This window comes from Thermobia domestica, chromosome 6 (assembly GCF_964235325.1).
Source record: "Thermobia domestica chromosome 6, izTheDome1.hap1.1, whole genome shotgun sequence".
In the NCBI taxonomy this organism is placed as follows: Eukaryota; Metazoa; Arthropoda; class Insecta; order Zygentoma; family Lepismatidae; genus Thermobia; species Thermobia domestica.
The window spans coordinates 182,384,940-182,408,571 of NC_137459.1; the positions used below are offsets into that span (position 1 = coordinate 182,384,940).

The 23,632-nt window shown below is 35.0% G+C and overlaps 1 protein-coding gene across 4 annotated transcripts in view; it reads right to left on the reverse strand.

Moving 5' to 3' along the window:
• Positions 1–23,632, reverse strand: part of LOC145688349 (cadherin-like and PC-esterase domain-containing protein 1) — a 1,309,510-nt gene that overhangs the window by 377,233 nt on the left and 908,645 nt on the right. For all 4 annotated transcript variants that reach the window (XM_081762492.1, XM_081762493.1, XM_081762494.1 and 1 more), the window contains one exon: positions 10,491–10,614. In XM_081762492.1, coding sequence (XP_081618618.1) covers positions 10,491–10,614 — 124 coding nt within the window. The remainder of the gene's footprint in view (positions 1–10,490; positions 10,615–23,632) is intronic.

The following is a 23,632-nucleotide window of genomic DNA, read 5'->3' on the forward strand; positions in this document are numbered from 1 at the left end:
TTACGATGAGGAAGAATAGTAGTAATGTAAGTCGGGAGCAGCTAAAAACGATGAGGTGGCCTCAACTTCAAGAACGTTTCCTAATATTTTCCACATTGACCAAGGTTTATATATAGCTTGTTTTCATGTTAAACAAGGAAATCTCGAGTAAGTCATTTGACACTCATAAGGAACGTTTTTTTATAAGAGCATTAGTATTTTCTATAGCAGCCCTGGCCACGGCGAGCAGATATTGGAAACTCTCCTCGTGAACGCTCACGAGCATTCTACGTGCAAATACCGTTGTTCGTACTTCGTGCATCTTCGGGTTTCGTCCTTAGAGGAGCGGAAGTGTTGTCAACCTTGGCGGTAATCACTAGCTTACCAAATAAAAAAAATATGTATGGTAACTGATTGCCATGTAGTGTAAAGTGTTTTCTACAATGTGGTAACCGTTAGCTATAGACAACACAAAAAACTTGTAACAGCAATCAAATGATAAAGTATGTACGTTTCTTTCCTTCTTTTTTCTTTCCTTTTGTTAAAAAAAGATGTGGTGGAACCAAACCATCGCTTACATTTATAAAAATTTGCTAGTTTGTCCAATGGAAAACCAGTTTTCAATATATATATATATATATATATATATATATATATATATATATATATATATATATATATATATATATATATATATATAATCAAGTTCTTAATCCGAGTGTGGGTTTGTTATATTATGTTGTTTCGCTTTTTAGGAGAAGAGATAATCTGTTGATACAAAAAAATACTGTAGCACTTGTTTGTAATTATTATCTAAGTATTACTCCAGAAAATTAGCTTATGCATGTATGTGTGTACGAATAGGCTTAGCATGGGGTTGGTTGTGGAAATTAGAAGCCACTATTACACTATCAATAGGAAGAAAAGTATTTCTTACTCCACTTTTAAGGTTACTTTGATCGCAAAGAATCAACCAAAATATTAAGAGCGCCAAAGAGATTCTCCATTTTTAAGAGTGACTATTAGTGACTACCATTAGTGTTTTTTTTAACAAGGAGTGTCTTTTTAATAATGAAAAATATATTGTCTCTGGCTGGTTGCTTGCCGGTGGCTTGTTAAAAGTGAAAAAGAATGTTAAATCATATCAACGACTGAAGCTACGCTTGTCTTTCTTCGATAGTTACTGACTGATTTTGAATGTCACAATGTTGTAGGCCTACTGTAACAGCGTAAACTCGGAAGGAAACGTTCCAACTGAATGATACGAACAATTATTCCCAATGTCTTGAACATGAAACGTGGGTTACAAGGATAACGCTTAGAGTGGGCTGGACTGCACTGGAATTTCCTCCCGGAAAATTAGTGTTTGGTCGGAACTCAGTTCTTCTGTGTAATTGTCTCTTAGCAACATTTGAACATTTCTTTTAGATAATAATAACTAACTAACTAACTAACTCTATAGCCTATGGAACCCGAAGGTTCAATGCCGTATTTACAAAATATTTCCACTAACTTCTTTCCTTAGCCAACTGGATCCAGTTTTTACACTGTACTCTTGTTTCTGCAAGATCCATCTTTATATTGTCTTCCCATCTACGCCTAGGTCTTCCTAGTAGTCTTCTTCCAATTGGGTTTTCAGTTAAAATTATGAAAGCGTTTCTAATTTCTTCCATTCTGGCTACATGGCCTGCCCATCTGAGCCTTCTACACTTAATGACCCTAACAATGTTAGGTGAGCGGTATAAATTATCCAATTTCTCGTTATGAATTCCCTCCAACCCCCATTTTTTTCCCTCTTTGATCCGAATACTACTACTACTACTACTACTACTACTACTACTAATAACAATAATAATAATAGTAATATGCATTATTATTATTATTATTATTATTATTATTATTATTATTATTATTATTATTATTATTATTATTATTATTATTTTCAACCTACTGTCGTTCTGCTATCAATCTAGCAACGAAAGGCGTTTACAACTTAGAAAACGTGAAGCGAATGACAAGTTACAGACCGAGTGCTAATGTAATACAACATCATGAACTGTGTAAGCAAGCTAAAAAGGTCTGAAACAATTCGTTTCCGATTTTTGCAGTCGCTTTTACGTCTGCAAGCTGACATATTTAATATTAGTTTATTTCTTTCTTGTTCATTTGTTAGTTACTTCAACGCTAGCTGTAACCTCTATCATGCGTGTTCCTCGACCAAAAAACGTACCAATTTTATTTCCTGCAGTGTTTTAGCGTCACTGCTTTCGAAATGGGGAGAGGGAGAGCACACCTACTCATTTCACGCTTGCGTCTGCTCAACACTTCAACATCGTGCGAATTTCTGACCAGGCTTGGCCGTAGGTTTTTTGCCATCATGTGTGGTTGGCAACACTTATCGGATGCAGTGGAAGGGGCGAAGCTACCAGAACGTGTGTTCACCTGTTCTTGTCTCCGCTCGTGCTCGCTCACGCATCTGCTCCGGGAGCCAATTCATGGACAGGCCTGTTCTATAGTCTTACATGCAACGATTTTAAGTAGCTAATAGTTTAGATAAAATGTGAAGTGACGGGGTAGGTAATTGGTCCGTATTGAACTTCTATTCGGCAGACCCTGGTTCGAATCCAAACCAGGTTGAAACTTTTTCAAATGTTTCAATTTCAAAACTTTCTCAGTGTGACAAGCAATATCTTCTCTCCTCCAGAAAGAAAAAAATGAAATGAAATCTTTGTTTTACGTCCCACGGTTATTCCGGTTAGGCTAAAGGAGACGGTGATTATGAGTAACGAATGAAATGGTGGAAGGAAGAAAGTGGGAGGAAACGGGAGAACCCCGAGAAAACCCACGCACACGGTGTTTGTCCACCACAAAGTTCACTTGGCGGGAACTGGGATCGAACCCAGGACCTCAAGCACCAGAGGTGAACGCTCTAGCACTGAGCCACCGCGGCCCCCCTCCAGAAAGAAAAAGATGTTCGAATGAGGATAATTGGAGAAGGTCTCTCAATTAAGGCAATCATTTAGAAACTAATTTCCAGCAGTTGCTTTAATGTGATATTTTCAGCTACTTTCAAGCATTTCCTAATTCATGCGTGGTCAGTATTTTATTTTTCTAAACATACACTAAACATAAAGAAATAATACAATACATGCACAGCAATATTGAGATTAATATATGGTGTTTTCTGTAAAGCACGATCCGAACCGTAGAAATTCATCTTAGAATGAAGAACAGTTTCGTTAATCACCTACTTTACAATTTTACCTGCATAAACAACTTGATCAGGGCTACTAACTGCTGTCAGTGCCTAGAAAAGTTACGTGTAAATTGGGTTGCATCAGTCTAGGCGTCCTCACAACTGCAAATGACCTGGACCCCAAGTAACGGAATTACAACAGTCATGTTTCCAGGTACCTATGTAAGTCGCTGTAGGTATGTATTAATTGAGCTGAGCGAAGCTCAGCTCTTATACTCGGGTTAGCCATTTGGTTGTCCGCGAACTCCTCCTAGACCGTTTGGGCGATCTCAACCAAACTTAGCACGCTGATAGAGTATGTCGTGCTGAGTGACAACATAGGTCGAAATCAAAAATCCGATGTACCATCGAGGAATAATCACCGAAAAACGCTTCCTCCTAGACCGTTTGGGCGATCTCAACCAAACTTAGCACGATGATAGAGTATGTCGTGCTGAGTGAGAACGTAGGTCGAAATAAAAAATCCGATGTACCATCGAGGAATAATCACCGAAAAACGTTTCCATAGACTTAACATGGGGAAAAGGTCATGATTACGTAGTTTAAGCTCGCTCAGCTCATTTCATTGCAATCGGGTATATCCATTGCATTCCTACTATATAGGGCCAATAACTACCTACATTCTTATGTATCTGTCGCTAAAAAAAAAAACGAAAACTGAAAATTCACTGTGATGAGCAATAGCAAATTCGTGGTACACTCCGCATCAAAAACAACGCGACAGCTAACGCCGTGCAATTAGGCCAACAAATATACATTTTCATATCCCATAATCATATCAGGTAAAGAGACCCCTTCTCTATCCTCCTTTCTTCTCTCCCATACTAAAATTAGCTTAAACATGAGCGCAATTCTAATTTCAAACTACACATGTATTAGTTTTGATAAAATGAAATAACAAAACCGAGACGGAACAAGGTTCATAAGTTGATGCAGGGAGAAAATGAAACACATACAATGAAAAAGTTGAAACTAATGTATGTCTAATACACAGAGATTCAGAAATGAGGCAGAGAGGGAGAGAGAGAGAGAAGAGAGGAAGAAAGAAAAAAAGGAAAGGGAGAACAGATAAAACTATGTAAATCAAACGTGCTGAGAAAAGAAGCTAACATTATAAAGTTCCGTTTCCAGAAATCCAACACTAACATAGAAATAACGTTTGTTTTTACATATTTTTTCAGAACTATTCGAATATATAGAAGATGCTTTAAACATCCATTAAGTCACTTTCAAATTGGATAGCATACTCAGTTTCAAGTAGAACTGTAGACTTCCGAGACACATCTAGGGTAATGTCAAAAGTTTAACACATATGCTTTGTTTCCGCATGGTGCGATTGCAAATTCAGTAGTGTTCATTGGACTACTGATCCAAAATACATTCTAATATACCCAGTAGATAGCGTTGGTCATATTCTCCATTTCAGAATACTAATGCAAACTGAACAAAAAAAAAAAAGAAAAGAAGCACGAAAAACACGACGCCGAAGTTCCTAGTTAATTAGATTCTCCAGAATAGGTGTATCGTGCTATTGCTCCGTTTTAACTTTGGAACATGAAACATACTTATCATGGCAGTGTATGATATAGAACGCACACACTGTTTACTCGAAATATCGCCAGTGATGCCTTGTAAATTCTCCATCAGAAGATGAATCTCTGTTTGTAGCCATTATTTTATGAGAAAAAGTCACACTACCTGATGGGGAATCGAACCAAGGTTTTCCATTTGGAAATCTAGCAAGTTACCACTACTCCATCGATTGCTTTAGCCAAACTTTGTTTCACAAATGGTGTAGTGTTTCTTTCTGAGAACGATAACACGAAAAGTGTATACTGCAGATCAATGATGTCTTTGGAATGTCCTGGTAATTCCCTTGCCCTTTCCCAACTAACATGCGTAAATCGTTTCTATCATGATACAGATGTTTGCTTCCACATTCTTATGTATTGCTTGTCCAGTGTGATAATTCGATTCTTCACAATCACTTTGTAATAAAAAAAAACAATGTGTGAACAGAAGTTGAACCTATATAAGATAGGTGTATTATTCACAAGGCTATTGCGTTACCAATATGCTATCACGCCACGTGAAACTAGAAGCCAAATATTACTTATTTTAGCCCTGATCTTTGGGATGAACCAAAGTGCACAACAAAATTCATTTATTCGTCGGCCTAGAAAGAAATTAGAACTCACTAATAAAGGAAATCATAGAATCGAGGAAAAGAGAGAAATAAAATATATTTTGCAGTAATTTCAGCGTGTAAGTTCAAAAGTACGCAAATAATAATAATAATAATAATAATAATAATAATAATAATAATAATAATAATAATAATAATAATAATAATAACCTATATTATAAAATTGAAAGAAACTATGATTGTGGCTTCTAATGTATTGAACCAACCGACCGATCTCGATCAAGGGCCTGGGAAAGTTTCTTATCATTTCATTTTAACGGTAGAACTTAGGGGGAGGAGGAAGGTTGATAAAAAATTAAAAAGACGTAATAACTCTTGAACCAGCAAACCGATCTCTATCAAACTTTCAACATAGATAAGTTTCGGATCTGGGACGACTTTTATCATTTCAGTTTGACGGTGCAACGTAGGGGCCGGAGAGAGGGAGACATATCTAAAAAAAAAATTAAAGTGACTCTCTTTGTGACTTCATCACTCTTGAACCACCCAACCGATCTCGATTAAGTTTTAAACATAGATGAGTTTCGTACCTAAGATGGTATTTATCTATCTACTTTGACGATATAGCTTAGGGTTGATGGAGGGAGGAGTTAAAAAGAACAAATAAAACTTGATAACTCGTGAAACAAAGGATCAATCTCGATCAAATTTTTAACATAATTAACGTTCGGGCCTGAGATGATTTTTATCATTTCACTTTGACGGGAAAACTTGGGGAGGGGAATGGGAGAGGGAAATATAAAAAAATAAATAAAACTTAATAACTATTGAACCACCAAACCAATCTCGATCAAATTTTCATCCTAGATGAAGTTGGAGCCTGAGATGGTTTATGTCATATTACTTTGACGGTGTAACTTAAGATATGTGGAAGGGGAGCGACATTTAAAAAATAACGCAAAATGACCGTATTAGTGGCGAATCTATAATTTTTGGAGTCGCTGAGATTAACAGTGACACATGTGATGCTGTTTAAATCCAAATTCTGCCCCTCAACTTGGAGGAGGGGAGATATATAGAAATGATCGAAATAACCAATATTAGTGTCGAATTCATAATTTTCTGGCTCGTTGAGATGCACAATGACACTGCAAATGCCGTGCCCCCAACATGGGGGAGGGGATATATAAAACTCATAGAAAATGGCAGATATCAAACAGCGCTATAGTGATACTAAACAGTGACTGAGTAAGGGAAAATATTACTATTTTTCCCAATTTAACCCAACGAAGCGGGTAATTGATGCTAATAATAATAATAATAATAATAATAATAATAATAATAATAATAATAATAATAATAATAATAATAATAATAATAGACAACTATATTGCGAATGTGATCATTTATATTATTATTATTATTATTATTATTGCGTACTTTTGAACTTCCACGGCGAAATTATTTCAAAATATGTTTTATTTCTCTATATTTCCTCGATTGTAAGTTTTTCCTTTATTAGTGGGCTCTAATTTCTTTCTAAATCATCGAATAAATGAATGGCTCTAATTTCGATGTTCATTCCAAAGATCAGTGCTAAAATAAGTAATATTTGCCTTCTAATTTCACGTGACATGATAGCGTAGGGGTAACGTAATAGCCTTGTGAATAATACATCTATCTTATATAGGTTCAACTCCTGTTCACACATAAATATTTTTTTTACAAAGTGATTGTGAAGAATCGAATTATCATACTGGACAAGGAATACATAAGAATGTGGAAGCAAACATCTGTATCATGATAGAAACGATTTACGCATGTTAGTTGGGAAAGGGCAAGGGAATTACCAGGACATTCCAAAGACTTCATGGATCTGCAGTATACACTTTTCGTGTTATCGTTCTCAGAAAGAAACACTACACCATTTGTGAAACAAAGTTTGGCTAAAGCAATCGATGAAGTAGTAGTAACTTGCTAAATTTCCAAATGGAAAACCTTGGTTCGATTCCCCATCAGGTAGTGTGACTTTTTCTCATAAAATAATGGCTACAAACAGAGATTCATCTTCTGATGGAGAATTTACAAGGCATCACTGGCGATATTTCGAGTAAACAGTGTGTGCGTTCTATATCATACACTGCCATGATAAGTATGTTTCATATTTATGTTCGTCCCACCTCTCTGTTTCTTGACGTTCCCCTATCCAGTCTTTGCATCTTTTACTTCTCCCCTTTCTCCCCTTTCTCCCACACACGCATTTCATTTTCCAAAGTTAAAACGGAGCAAGAGCCCAATATACCTGGTCTGGAGGATATAATTAACTAGGAACTTCGGTGTCGTGTTTTTCGTGCTCTGGGGATAACATCTCCAGTCCTGGTCATCCCTGACAGAAATACTGTTTAAACGCAAGGGAATAAGTAATATATCTCTTTTATCCTCTAGGTTACCGAGTCTCAGTCTAATTACCGGGTCACTATGGATTTGAATCCTCGACCCAGTGGTGGTCTAAAATCTAACAAACATCATCCGACTGACACGATGATCCATTTGAGCTCTTAGCGTGTTTATTTTATCTGTGCAAATTACGTTATATCCGGAAGAGATTATATCAATGCTGGATGTTTGCAACAGATAATCCTTCGGAAAAGACTAAAAAATGGTATTTTTTTTGGTTATTTCAAAACAAACATTTATTTATACTAGTTCAACACAGATTTTGTTTCCATCCTAAAAATCAAAGTGTTTTATTCACGTTAAAATTTGAAACATGCATCGTCTATGAGGAACATAAACTTTTCCTTTCGAACATTTGTAACTTTTCATTACGATACAATTTGGACTTTTAATATAGGGTATTTCTGATAGAAATTTAGCAGTGAAATAGCACTCTTCAATTTTCTCTTTCTTTCTTTCTTTTTCTTCTCTTTTCGTTTTTTTTTTGTTTGTTCAGTTTGCATTAGTATTCTGAAATGGAGAATATGACCAACGCTATCTACTGGGTATATTAGAATGTATTTTGGATCAGTACGTCCAATGAACACTACTAAATTTGCAATCGCACCATGCTGAAACAAAGCATGTGTGTTAAACTTTTGACATTATCCTAGATGTGTTTCGGAGATCTACAGCTCTACTTGAAATTGAGTTGAGTTGGAGTTTAACGTCCCGTTCAGCAGTGAGGCTATATGAGACGTGGACCTACTGATTAACGTGGAACCCGAATCACATGAAACTACTTGAAATTGAGTATGAAAGTGACATAATGAATGTTTATGCATCTTCTATATATTCGACCAGTTCTGAAAAAAATATGTAAAAACAAACGTTACTTCTATATTAATGTTGGATTTCTGGAAACGAAACTTTATAATGTTAGGTTATTTTCTTACTACGTTTGAATTACACAGTTTTATCTGTTCTCCCTTTTCTTTTTCTTCTTCTCTCTTCTTCTCTTCTCTCCTCTCCTCTCTCTCTGTCTCTCCCTCTGCCTCATTTCTGAATCTCTGTGTATTATACATCCGTTAGTTTCAATTTTTCATTGTATGTGTTTCAGTTTCAACAACTTATGAATCTTGTTTCGTCTCGGTTTTGTTATTTCATTTTATCGACATTAATACATGTGTAGTTTGAAATTAGAATTGCGCTCATGTTGTTAACTAATTTTAGTATGGGAGACGAGAATGGAGGGGAGAGAGAGAGTCTCTTTACCTGACACGATTATTGGATAAAAAGGTGTATATTTGTTGGCCTAACTGCACGGCGTTAGCTGTCACAATTGTTTTGATGCGGAGTGTACAAAATTTTCCAACGAGTTTGGATAATGTCGAACAGATAATTATTTTATTGTTTGGATTTGTACATTAAAAATTAAAAAATGATAAAATTGGCAATGATTTCCTAGCGCTGTTGTCGAGTCTTACGCAAATTTGATGCACATACGTTATTCTATTTAGATATTTATTTCTTGCAATAGAAATGAGTAGTAAAGATCATCGATCATGATTAAAATAATGTGATAAAAGTTAGTGTTAGTCCAGACTCACACGGACTCACAGTTAGGAATGTGAAAGACCGCTTTCTACAAAACAGATTAAAAAAAAAAAATATGAGAAACCAGCATTCCTGTTTCCTCCAAAACCGTTTACACTGTTCTCCAATAGCTTTTTGATTTTCACTGAAACCAGGCTGATTGTCACCTAAGTCGGTACCCTTTCTTCTTTCTGTACTTCTTATTTTCAAACAAGTTAGCGAAGAATAAAAAGTCTCTTAGAAAACCGAAGGGGCTTTAAAACCGAAACCGTTCTGACAGAAAACCGAACCGTTTTTTAAGAGTTTTTTTTAAAAAAAGAGCTTATTTCAGTCTTCTTTTCTTTTTAAAAAAATCGAAAACCAAAAACTGTTTGCTGTACTCACAACTGGACTACTGCCACATGTTGATGCACCGCTCTAATATATTTTGTTAACAAATGGTGTACGCTCTCAGCAAAATTCTGAATAGCACCTCATAGTAACAGCTTGTGATAAGTAATCTTGGTAAATCTTCGATCTAGTCATTCGCTGCTTTGAGATGCTAGCTAGAATTTATATATTTTCGTAAATTTAGCAGCAGAAGTGAAAAGCCCAGTCGAGTCCAGATATGTCATTTTCAATTCACCGAAGTGAGGTAATGGGTATTTAGTCAATAGCTACTTTATATAATTGGTAAATTTGTATTTGTGTTTGTGGTTGTTTGATAAGGCTGAATTTAAACATGTTTGACGAAGAATTTTCCGTATCCCGTAAATACAGTTTTGATCTCACTTCTAATGCGGAGGTTGCGTAAAGAATTCGAAACGTAATGATGAATTGTATTAGTTGCATGAATTCCTGACACAGGAAAAAAGATGTACCACTTGCAACAGTTTGAAAAAATAAGTACTTCGGTTATCATCAACTTGCTGGGAGGTTTACAAATATGTATCAGCACAGATCAATAAGAAAAGTTCATGCTAAGATTATGTACTAGGATCAGAGCGAACATATACAAGGTCTACTTTTCCAGTTTTTCATTAATGAGAGATTTGTAAAGAAAAAATGTATATATAAGGTATTGAAGATAATACATACCAAATGCGTCGCCCGACTGACAAGACGGTAATTGTTCAATTTTCTCAAGTGCTTCTTGCCAGTTTATGTTCGGCTCTTCTTGCAGACCACAGGGTTCGGAAGGCGCAAACCTGAAGTCACATTCCTGTAAGATAGAATAAGATAAGTAAGAGAACACAAACAACAACAACAACAACAACAACAATAATAATAATAATAATAATAATAATAATAATAATAATAATAATAATAATAATAATAATAATAATAATAATAATAATAATAATAATAATTTTAGAAGTGTTTATCTGTAAAACATTATTTCGAAGACCAAAAGCACCCGTGTCAAAGAATGTCACCTTTAAAGACAATTTCTGACATGGCTTTCTCATATTACAAATTGAAATGAAATCTTTAAGTTTTACGTCCCACGTTTATGTCGGCTAGGTTAAAGGAGACGGTGATGATGAGAAATGAATGAAATGGTGGAATGAATAAAGTGAGAAGAAATGAGAAAGAACCGAAAAATCCTACGTATACGGTGTTTGTGCACCACAAAGTCCAGTTGGCGCGAGTTGAGCTTGAACCAGGGACTCCACGTACCAGAGGTGTACGCTCTTCCACTGAGTCACTGCAACACTCGTTTCTCATATTAGAACAGGAAATGCGTACAACTAATGATTGTACGATTTTCCTTCATACTTTGAGAGAAAAAAAATCCCTCAAACATAATGTAATGTTTATCTCATTAATATTTACATTCTGAAGAAAAATCAATTTATGAAAATCTTTAAAGGTTAGAATGTATATAGGGATATTATATAAATATAACAATTTTTAGAGCTTTTCATGACTATGTGGGTAACGTACACACCTTTGGCATTGAAGATCCGGGTTCAGATTCCGGCAGGAGCTCATATGTTTCGGGTCCTATGTTAAGCTGTAGGTTCACGCCTCCTATAGCCTTGCTGCTGAAGGGGACGCTAAACTTAAATCAAATGTTATATATAAGAAAGAACTTATTTAAACAAAATTACAACGAATGATAGCAGAGTGCAGTTCGACTTTGAATCAGGTAATAATAGTGTAACCTCTTCAGAACCATTCCTTTCATGATTCCATGGTTGAAGAGCGGCATTAAGGAAAAACAAAATGAGATACAATACGCAAAACCCATTTAGCCACAAAACATATTTCTATGTGAATGTGAAATCTTTTGAAATGCTGGAGTGTAAAATTAAAACTGTACGGACTAATTCTTCGACATTAATTACAAGTAACATTCACTGTCCCTTTGGCAGTGATAGAATGACATGTATTAAGTGCCACCACAAGATGCAAGACCCATTTTCTGGAGATATAATCGAAGGCTGTAGAATATTAAGGACTCAGGCGACTTTTTATTTATTCCAAGAGAAACTACATTAATGCAATGAGTTCTGCTGTGATAGCAAAGATAACGAAAAGAAGCACTACATTACAGGTTCATCTTGGCCATACTAACGACACCATTACTGAGATGGCAGTGGAGATAAGACATGTACAGACTGACCTCCAGGTCGCATGCAGACCAGACGATCTTCCTATGCTACAGCGTGACCAGAAAATATAAGGCGAACAGTTTTTTTTTCTTTTTTTCATATTCATGCAGAAAACTGAAGCGCTAGTGTTGCTGCAATTTCAAAATGCGGTTTCAACGTGATACAATCCGCCCAGAATAATTCTCCTCAATAGATCATTCAAATTAATATTTTAAAAAAATAAACGCATATATTTCGAAAAAAAAAAGTTTACATTTATTAAATTCTAAAATAACAACTAATATACAACCTACTAACAACAAAGTACACTACGGAAATGCAAGCGTTGAAAAACCTCAGTAAAAATTAATGCTACGTTTATTCATTTTTCAAGATAGAAAAAAATATAAAACGGATCCGGTGTTCAGACTATGAAAATGTGGCTATACAACAAAAATGTCCAATGAACATGGTTTGAAATCGGCACTGTTTTATAATGAAAGTCGTTCTAAAACCAACGAGGGTTCTGATTAATGCAAACTATCTCATGAATGCGGAAAGATAGCGCTGTCGGGTTAAAAAAAAAAAAAAAGTTGCACGTAATGGTAGGCTAGCGGTAGCCACAATACGGGGATCCACAGATGACGGAATACGTATGTAAATTCTTCACCTGTCACTAGGGATTCTCGTATCGTGGTAACCACTCGGCTACCATCGATATGTCACTGCATTTGTTAGGTGCGACTTTCTGTGTAAGCTTTTGATACGACAGCGATATATTTCCCAGTTCATGAGATATTCAATATTACATTAACGCTTTTGTAGGCTTTGGAAAGCCTCCTACGGTAAAATGCTGAAGCTTTCGATCCAAGTTCATTGCACATTTTTTGTTCCTTTTTCTTTTCATGTCTATTTTCACTTCCTTCAGAATGTTGGTGTATTGTTGTACCACTCTGTATACACTCACCTATAGATCATAATACTAAATGTATCAAGACCAAATTCCAAACATAATGTTTCTATAAGATTCTCCAGGGGGGGGGGGGGTTGAATGTTCTTCCTATCCATTAATATAAGAGTAGCTTAGTGGAAGTTAAAATGAACATTTGTGATTTTCTAGGAAACGGTTGTAATGCTTTTGTTAGTGTTATACAATCAATATACCATTAAGAACTCTGTAATAAGCTATAAGTAGTTTACTAGGAGAGCCAAGAAGGGAGAGTTCACTTCTTGGCTTAAAACTTCGAGATAAGTTTTTTTTTTTTTTTAATTACAACGTTTTCCTAAAAAATGATTCAGGCATTTTTGTACATATTTCACAAATGAATATTTCATTGGTAAGTCTATAATGTGGCATAAACTACATTTCCTAAAAAAAAAGAAAAGAAAAGAAAAGAAAAGAAAGGCGTAACTTTTAAATATTTTTCGATGATTTTCTCAAAGGCTTCTCAGGCGTGCATTTTATGCGTATTTCATAAATACATTTTTCATTATTAACGCTATAATAGGCCTATGCATAAAATATTTCTCATGAAAAAGTCGATAAAGAATAGTTTTGGATTGATTTCTTTTTTTTTAGATGATTTTCTCAAAAATACTCCTAAGCGGTTAGCGTACGCGCCTTTTCCGTGGGAGACCCGGGTTCGATTCCCGGCGAGAGATCATGTAATTCGGTTCAACGTTAATCAGTAGATCCACGTCTCATATAGCCTTGTTGCTGAATGGGACGTTAAACTCAAAATCAACTCAAAAAATGCTCAGGATATTTGGCTTATATTTTATAAATAAACATTACAATAATAACTGTAATATGCCATCTGTAATTTCAAATTTAAAAATCCGCAATAAGTAGTTTATAGTTTTTGAAGTGAATTTTCTTCGAAGTTTTACGAAAACACCTATTATAATTTTGTTTCTATAAATTCATCAATACATACTTCAATAGTAACTGCATCATAACTTGATCTAATGGAGCGAGAAAGTTTAGTGCAATTGTTCGTTCCTTTTATTCTTTTAGAAAACGTGGAATGCAATGTAGGCTTGTAAACGTAGACTATATCTCCCAAATACTAGAACAAATGCTGCAACTGATGTTATTAAATTAATATAGACTTTTGAAATGAAAATGAAATGAAATCTTTGAATTTTACGTCCCACAGTTATGCCGGTTAGGCTAAAGGAGACGGTGATGATGAGAGATGAGTGAAATGGTGGAATGAAGAAAGTGGGAGAACCCCGAGAAAACCCACGAGCACGGTGTTTGTCCACCGCAAAGTTCACTTGGCGGGGGCTGGGATCGAACCCGGGACCCCAAGCACCAGAGGTGAACGCTCTACCACTGAGCCACCGCGTAACTAATTCTCGAATGTTAAGACTACAAATTATATTAAAATTATGAAAACACTGGCGATAGGTTTTGACAAGATCTAGAACTGCACGGAAGTCAACTGTAATGTTTTCAGGTTATATTTTCTTTTTAGCTTGAAAAAGATATATATATATATATATATATATATATATATATATATATATATATATAGAAAGAGAGAGAGAGAGAAAAGAATGATTGAACCAACGGCTTCAAATGACCACCCTTGCCGCTAAGTAAGACCACCCGCAACACGCTGTAGCTTTAAGTTAATAATTAGAGAGCAACTCGTTGCAACAATCTTCTGAGGAAAACGCCTAGAGAGAAATAGAGTAACCAGTGCTATGTCCCGCGAAATGTATTCACAGCCTTCCTTGTCACAAAACACCTATTCAAGTTAATTTCTAGATAATGACCGGTAATTACCACAACTCGCTCTCCTTTTCTTCTGTTCTTTCAACACGAATCCCCATCCTTTTCTCTGCTTCCAATCGCTCGAAAGATTTTTTTTTAAATTCTATAATCTTTACAATCCTTCAGCCATCCGAAGAAATTTAAATTCAATGGGAAAACACACATATGCGCTCTCTTTTACGTCTTCTAAAGGTGTTACAATATTATTATTGTTATTAAATTTTCTTTTTTCGACCTTGGGAATTGAGTAACCCCTTTCGTCTTATGAAGGACATACTGACATTACTCAGCAAAAAATAAAACAAGAAAGGAAAAAAAGAAAGAAATGAAGAAAGAAAAAATAAAGAGAATCCATCAATGTACGCAAACGAAGTAAATCATGCCAATCTACAGACTTCAATGGTGAAACCTTCAGTTACAGCTGAGGTGGTATTATTTTTTTTCCAGTCCGAGTAATTTTTAACCATACTGTGTAACAATGTTGTGTGTTATCGTGTTTTACTGTATAATTTTCAGTTTACATACTAAATCTGTGTTGCTTTTTGCCTAAATACAATGTTAATTCAGAAGTTTCAGAGTAATTAAGAAATATAGGTCTTCGGGAAATATTTTTTTATTTATATATATGGTTTTCTCCGTAAATTTTGTGTATGGGCATCTCATTTTGATAAATATAAAATACGTATTCTTATTTCAATGTAATTCATAGGTTAGTACTAATTTTCCACCAATCTGATATTTGGTAGGACGCTTTGAACCCCGTTCGTCCCGATGAGATACCCATATCCTGCTAAAATCTGACTTGATCCAGTTTTCACTACTTTTCATTCCTTTTTGTATTTTCCGCCGCGAATTTTCTGTGTTGTGATTGGGAACTAGATGCCAGCTTAGTAATTTGGTGCATCTCTAACTTGTTCTTTATCGTGTAACCTCCGAGGTGTAAACAGCACATATCGCCGAAGGAATGATTTTAATCAATTTCACACGAAATCTACTGAAAATCCAGATAATACTATTCCAAATTATGAAATAAACAGCACAGAAGTCTATTGGAGTCCCGGATCATTGGATTTTGTCTGAAAATGTCAAGTAACTAAAATAAATATTGGAGTACCATATAACAGATGCCATGTTTGTCGATACGAATAATATTTCAGACTAAGTTTTGGAGATACGAAAATCACTTCAGAATTTATCCTTTTCTTTTTATTATAGAATCAGATAGAATCAGATTGCCTGTACTTGACATAGTTTTCGTGTGTGTGTAGTATATTTGTAATTTGGGGGATAACATGGCCGTATACGCGTTTACCGTGTTAGTCAAGTTAAATTTTACCATGGCAGAGTAAACTCTACTATCTTACTCTTTATTTGGACTAGCTTCAAACACAGTATGGGTTGATCATGTGGTTCGGATTCCACGTTAATCAGTAGGTCCACGTCTCATATAGCCTCGCTGCTCAAAGGGACGCTAAACTAAAAATCAACTCAACAGTATGGGTTGAATAATGACGTGAAGCTTCCTTTCCTTTTCAGAAGGGGATCTTCCTTAATCTATCACTTCGGGATCATTTTGAATAATAATGTAATTTAAAAAATGGGTTAGTTTTGGTACAAGGACTACCTGGTTCTAATTATCCCCCCTCATTTTTCGCATTAGAGCCGATTGAAAATGTATCCAGGAAAGGTCCAGGATTGGTGTCCAGGAAAGTGTACTTGCATTTAGTGTAGATATGTAAAATTTGATTTTTCTGTAGTAATATGTGTTATATGTGTAGCTTGTAGTATGGATGTGTGAGAGTGTTTAATAGTTTATTTAAGGGCAATGTACTGTTGATTTGTTAATTATTCATCTCTTTTGACCGAACCTAGTAGGTAATTCATGTATAAATCTAATCTATCGTGATTCTGCATATTTATTTTATAATAAACAAGTAGTTTGTTTTAATAGTACACAGCTCATTTCCTAGTACAAATATTAATTGCCACTTTACAGCTCCCTCTAATGCGAGAAACAATAGCACAGCGCTATTCTTTTGTTGTTCGAAATAGTTAAGATACTAGGTGATCTTTAAAACTACAACTTTTCAAAGTTATTTGGGATTGTTCGATGGCTACGATTTCAGTAAGTAACTAAATATGTAAAGCACGTTATTAATTACCTATCCTAAAGAGTATTATATTTTCTGTAGTAAAATAAACAAATAGTAAATGAAATTAAACTTTACGTTTGATTAACTATAAGCTGCTAAGCAGAACGCTACTATAATCGTCAGAGAACGAAATTATTTGATAGATCATAACGTAAAAATTTTCTTTTCCCTTTCTATCTGCGAATACTCTCATTGTTGATTTCAGAATATAAATATATTTATAAACAAGTACAGTATAGAAATGCGAATCGTTTTACACAGCAATGTGCTTGCCAGAAGTGTAAATAAAGTAAATAATACTAAATGTTGTTTGTATATATACATTTGTCAGGCTGCAGAGTGTAAATGCGGGCTGTCGTTCGTATTAGTAGAAGTGAATTTTGGTTCGTGCGAATATTTGACGTTGTGGTCAGTGCTTGAGAATTTACTTATATTTAGTAGCGTATGCATTTTAATGTATAGAATGTGACCGTTTAGGCAGTTTTTGGGCGTATTTAAAATTCGGGTGTCTGAAAAATGAATTTCTACGATATGAAATATAAATAAATAAATATAAGGAAATAATATATATATATATATATATATATATATATATATATATATATATATATATATATATATATATATAAGAATATAATGAGTGTAATTGAATAATAAGACACCCTAATGTACATATGTGAGCCCAGTTACTCTCTCGCCAATGGTTAGGATCGCGATCCAAATACAGTTGTATGAATGTTCGTGTATGATAGTAAATGTTTAAACAGTGTTCTTCATATCGAGTACTCGTATGAAGGGAATGTTGTATATATGACTGGCTATATTTACACTTTGTAACTTATTGGTTAACCGTAGGTAAATTGAAAATGAAATGAAATATTTAAGTTTTACGTCCCACAGTTATGCCGGTTAGGCTAAAGGAGACAGTGATGATGAGAAATGAATGAAATGGTGGAATGAAGAAAGTGGGAGGAAACGGCAGAACCCCGAGAAAACCCACGAGCACGATGTTTGTCCAGCACAAAGTCCACACGACGCGAGCTGGGATCGAACCATGGACCCCAAGCACCGGAGGTGAACGCTCTACCACTGAGCCTCCGCGCGCCCCTTATTTAAATTGAGCCGAAGAAGTATATGAAAGGAATCATATTTCTGGAAACGATTAACATTTCGTAATCTTTATTAAAATAAATAAATAAATAACATTAAATAACGTTAAATAAATAACAATATCTAAAATGACGAGAGACGTTTAACAGTTTGTTTTCTTTCCTTTTCGTAACTTCTTAAACAAACGAGATTAATCTCTTATTACAAATGTTTAATCTCGATTAAGAATTTTTCTTCCTTTCCAAATTCCATTATTAAATATTGATAGATATGATTTAACGTTCTATGTATACTAATATATATACACAGGGTGTTTCAAAACAACACCAACAACGTTTGGGAGGTGATTCCTGACACCAAGATAAGACAAAAAGTATAGACCAACCTGGGTGCACAAATGCTTCCTTTCGGAGTTATAGGCTGCCGAAAACATGAAAAAAATGAACTTTAAATATCCATACTCCTAAAACTATGGGATCTACCGAAGTCGGGTCAAGACTTCACTTAGGAACTAGTATGTGCTTTATCCAAACATCCATGTTTCGGAATCCGGTGGTGCTTCCGCAACAAGTTCTATAGAGGCGGTTGGAGTGTTGGAGAGTCAAATTATATGACCATAGCCAAACTCTCTCTACAAAATTGCATCGTGAGTACTTTTGGATTCTGAAACATGTATTTTTGGATAGTGCACATATTAATTCCTAAGTGAAGTCTTGACCCGAGTTTGGTAGGTCCTGTTTTCGGCAGCTTATAACTCCGAAAGGAAGCATTTGGGCACCCAGGTTGGCCTATACTTTTTGTCTTATCCTGGTATCAGGAATGACCTCCAAAAGTTGTCAGTGTTGCTTTGAAACACCCTATATATATATATATATATATATATATATATATATATATATATATATATATATATATATATATATATATGCATGCAATTAATATCTTTCTATGTGTTTTATCATTAGTAAATGTAATAAATGTTACAAAACTGTAGCTAGGTGATAGTTTCCTTTCAAAGTAAGAATTAACCTACTTACGTGTCCCACTGAAAAAGCGTGTGAATGTGTGAGTGAGCAATAACTCTAGTTTTAAGTAGTGAATTCCAAAGGTTAATGCGAATTAATAATCCTTGTTAATTGCACTCATGTCTAAAATAATTGTCGCATGTCAATAAATATGTTTTTGTAAGAATATAATTTGATAACGAATTCGTTCGGTATTTCTTATAATGTAATTAAATGTATAACCGGCAAAGACATATATGTGGCAAATTTCATGTCAAAAGAGCAGTAAATAAAAACAATAAAACCAAAATAAAACTTCCTTGTCCATTTAGCAATATTATGTTTTATTCATTTTAATTTTCGTATTTATAATTGTTTTCCTATGAAATTTACCACAAATATACATTTCCCGATTATACACATAGCATCAGTATTAAAAGTACCCTGCAAAATCATTATCAAATTATATTCTTACAAGAAGACAGTTATAGATATGCGACAATGATTTTGGACGTGACTGTATATTCTACTAATGGAACATGTGTTTACCTGTAAGTCATGGCATAGGTCATGAAGGTGAATAATCTCTAATTAATCTAAATCGGCTCTAAAAGACAAGCCGAAGTAACGGAATAAAACTGGGGGTAATAACAGTTTCTCCAAAACATGAAGAACTCTGATTTATGTAAGATAGGTTATCACTTAAATATTTTTCCTTTTTCCTGGCTAACTCAAACATGCGTTTGGTTCACTACATAAGAGTCAGTAAACGGATAGAACTTATTTAATGATCAGAAATAACGAGTAAAACGATTAACTTATCATTTCTCATCATCTGGGCTGGGTCAGGGTAACTCCAACTTGTGCAGTTACCTGGATCCAGGTCAGAGTTGTATGAGGGAACGTGCATCTACTATGAACAGTTCAAAGTAGATTGTCGAGTAATATAAATGGGATATGAAGTACCTTTAGTACTTATTTAAGCTTCCGTACTATATTTCAATAATTATCTCGTATTTCTTTGTTTCTGTTTCTTTTCTCCCTCTTTTACCTTCTTCTGTTTTATCCATAGGCGATCCAAATCTTCCTTTCTTGCAACATTTTCCTCTCGCCTCTCACTATCTCTAACAAAATTCCATCAGGAGACCTCTCTAACTCTCTTTCTTTCTTCCATTCGCCTTCTTCTTCTCCCTCTTCTTTCATTACTTTCCTCTTGACTTCTCTATATCTCTTTCTCAGTCTTTCTCTATTTTAAATTTAAACTCAATGGAGGTCGTGACTGGGAGTTGTCGCTATAGGCGCGGTCAATAAGTTTAATCCGTTTTCTCTTCTTAAGTCCGATATTGAATAACCATTAAAGAAATACATGTAGAATACTAGATTTGGAAATAGGCTTATTCAGTTTCTCAAAGTGATATAGTTGAGTTTCAAGATGGCGACAACCTAGAGTGTCTCTTCCCAATCACGAAGTAGTAATCGCGTCACTATAGGACACTTTTTGGCCCCTGGGTCCCTGCCTCAGGACCCATGGTCCCTGGCCGGGGTCAATGACCTAGGGGTACATAGGACCACCCCTCTAAATTTTGGCATGGGTACCTTGACCCACCCCCTAAATTTTGGCAGGGGTACATAGGAGCACCCCTCTTAAATTTTGGAAATTGCCAAATCTAAAAATTTGGTATGGTAGCCTAGGACCATAGTATGTACCTCTATCAGTATGGGGGGTCTATGTCGTTCCCTTTCATGGGTAAAAAATTGCCAAAAAGTCAAATTTCGGGGGTTTTTGACCTAATTTATCCCCTTTGATGAGGTATTATTACCCTATATGGTTATATGGACGTATACAGGGGTTCATTACCTATCATAAGACATGGGTATATTAATGCACCCCTTGAAAAATTTGGGAGGGGTACCTTGGCCCACCCCTTAAATTTTGGAAATTGCCCAATTTAAACATTGGGTATTATAGTATAGGACCCTAATATGTATTATGATAAATTTGGGTGGTCCACCTCGTTCCCTTCTAGGGGTACAAAATTGCCAAAATATAAACGTAAGCAATACGTAGTACCACGTGTTTGGTTTTTGATCGATTTTATCCCCTTTGATGAGGTGTTATTATTCTATATAGTTATATGGTCATGTATAGGGGTTCATTACCTTTCATAAGATATGGGTATATTTGTGCACTCCTTTAAAAATTTGGGAGGGGTACTTTGGCCCACCCCTTAAATTTTGGAAATTGCTCATTTTATATATTTGGTATTATAGTATTGGACCCTAACATGTATTATAATAAATTTGGGTGGTCCACCTCGTTCCCTTCTAGGGCTACAAAATTGCCAAAATATAAACGTAAGCAATACGTTGTACCACGTGTTTGTTCTTTTGGCCCAATTTATCCTCTTGGATGAGGTTCTATTACCTTATATGGTTATGTATAGGGGTCTATTCCCTATCATAAGACATAGGTACATTTGTGCACTCCTTTAAAAATTTGGGAGGGGTCCTTTGGCCCACCCCTTAAATTTTAGAAATTGCTCATTTTATATATGTGGTATTATAGTAGTGGACCCTAACATGTATTATGATAAATTTGGGTGGTCCACCTCGTTCTCTTTTAGGGGTACAAAATTGCACAAATATAAACGTAAGCAATACGTTGTACCACGTGTTTGGTTTTGACCTAAGTTATCCCCTTGGATGAGGTCCTATTACCTTATATGGTTATATGGTTATGTATAGGGGTCTATTCCCTATCATAAGACATAGGTACATTTGTGCACTCCTTTAAAAATTTGTGAGGGGTACCTTGGCCCACCCCTTAAATTTTAGAAATTGCTCATTTTATATATTTGGTATTATAGTACTGGACCATAACATCTATTATGATAAATTTGGGTGGTCCACCTCGTTCCCTTTTAGGGGTACAAAATTGTCAAAATATAAACGTAAGCAATACGTTGTACCACGTGTTTGTTTTGGCTCAATTTATCCCCTTGGATGAGGTCCTATTACCTTATATGATTATATGGTTATGTATATTGGTCCATTCCCTATTATAAGACATGGGTATATTGATGCACCCTTAAAAAAATTTGGGAGGGGTACCTTGGCCCACCCCTTAAATTTTGGAAATTGCCCAATTTAAACATTTGGTATAATAGTATAAGACCCTAATATATATATATATATTACTATAAATTTGGGTGGTCCATCTCGTTTCCTTTCATGGGTACGAAATTGCCAAATTTTAGTACAACCACGTGTTTCGTTTTTGCCCTAATTTATTCCCTTGGATGAGGACCTATTACCTAATATGATTATATGGTCATGTATAGGGTCCATTTTCTATCATAAGACATAGGTACATTGATACACACCGGAAGGGGTACCATAGCCAATCCCTTAAATTTTGCAATTTTTCCAATTTAAGCATTCGCTATCATAGTACATGACCTCAATATGTATCATGATAAATTTTGGTGGTCCACCTTGTTCCCTTTCATGAGTAAAAAAAAATGCCAAAATATAAACATAAGCAATATGTTGTATCACGTGTTTGGTTTTTGGCCCAATTTATGCCGTTTGATGCGGTCTTATACCGTATATGGTCATATGGTCATGTATATAGGTTCATTCCCTATCATAAGACATGAGTACATTGATGCACCCTTTAAAAAATTTGGGAGGGGTATCTTGACTCATCCACTCAGTTTTAGAAATTGTTTAATATAAGCATTTGGTATCTTCGTACAGGTCTTCAATATGTACCACTATAAATTTGGATGGTCCACATCGTTCCCTTTCATGGGTAAAGAACTACCAAAAATCAAATTTCGGAGGTTATTGACCCTTTGATAAGTATTTAGCACGTTATATGGTTTATTACCTTTATATGTTTTTGTTCTCTTTTAAATTTGGGAATTATAAAATAACATAATTTAGTAAACGTTTTCTAGGACCCATTGGTGTTCCTCTTATGGCCAAATATTCAAAATTTAAAGGTTATTGACCGGCTTTATTATTGAATAACTACAGGATTTATTACTTTTTCATAAGACACAGGTGTATTTGTGTACCAATCTTAAATTTTGGGAGGGGTACATTTCTTATTGTCATATCAATAATTGGTAATTGTTCTTAAAATTGGATAGTATTTCATTCATTGGGTAAATCATTATGATCACGTGATCAGTTATTGACCTATGATGGGATTAGGAGTCCAGGACATTGGTACATTTAAACTTTGTAGGATAATTTGAGAATGCGTCATTGGTATTGATTATTACAGCCAAATATAAACGTAAGCAATACGATGTACCACGTGATTGACCTTGATGAGGTAGTGTACAGGGATACATAGCTAACCTTATTGAATCTTATGACTCATAGTCTTAAGGGAATACATGCTACAACACTGGCAAAGTTATTGTTGATGTAATTTGATTGGTTGATCACTATCTTTCTTGCAATCTGATTGGCTGATCACTATCTTTCGTGCAATCTGATTGGTTGCTGAGTTTCAAATCTTTGCTGCATTCAGTTTTGTTTTAACCTTTGAAAAGTTTTTGAATTTTTTTGTTTGCAACTT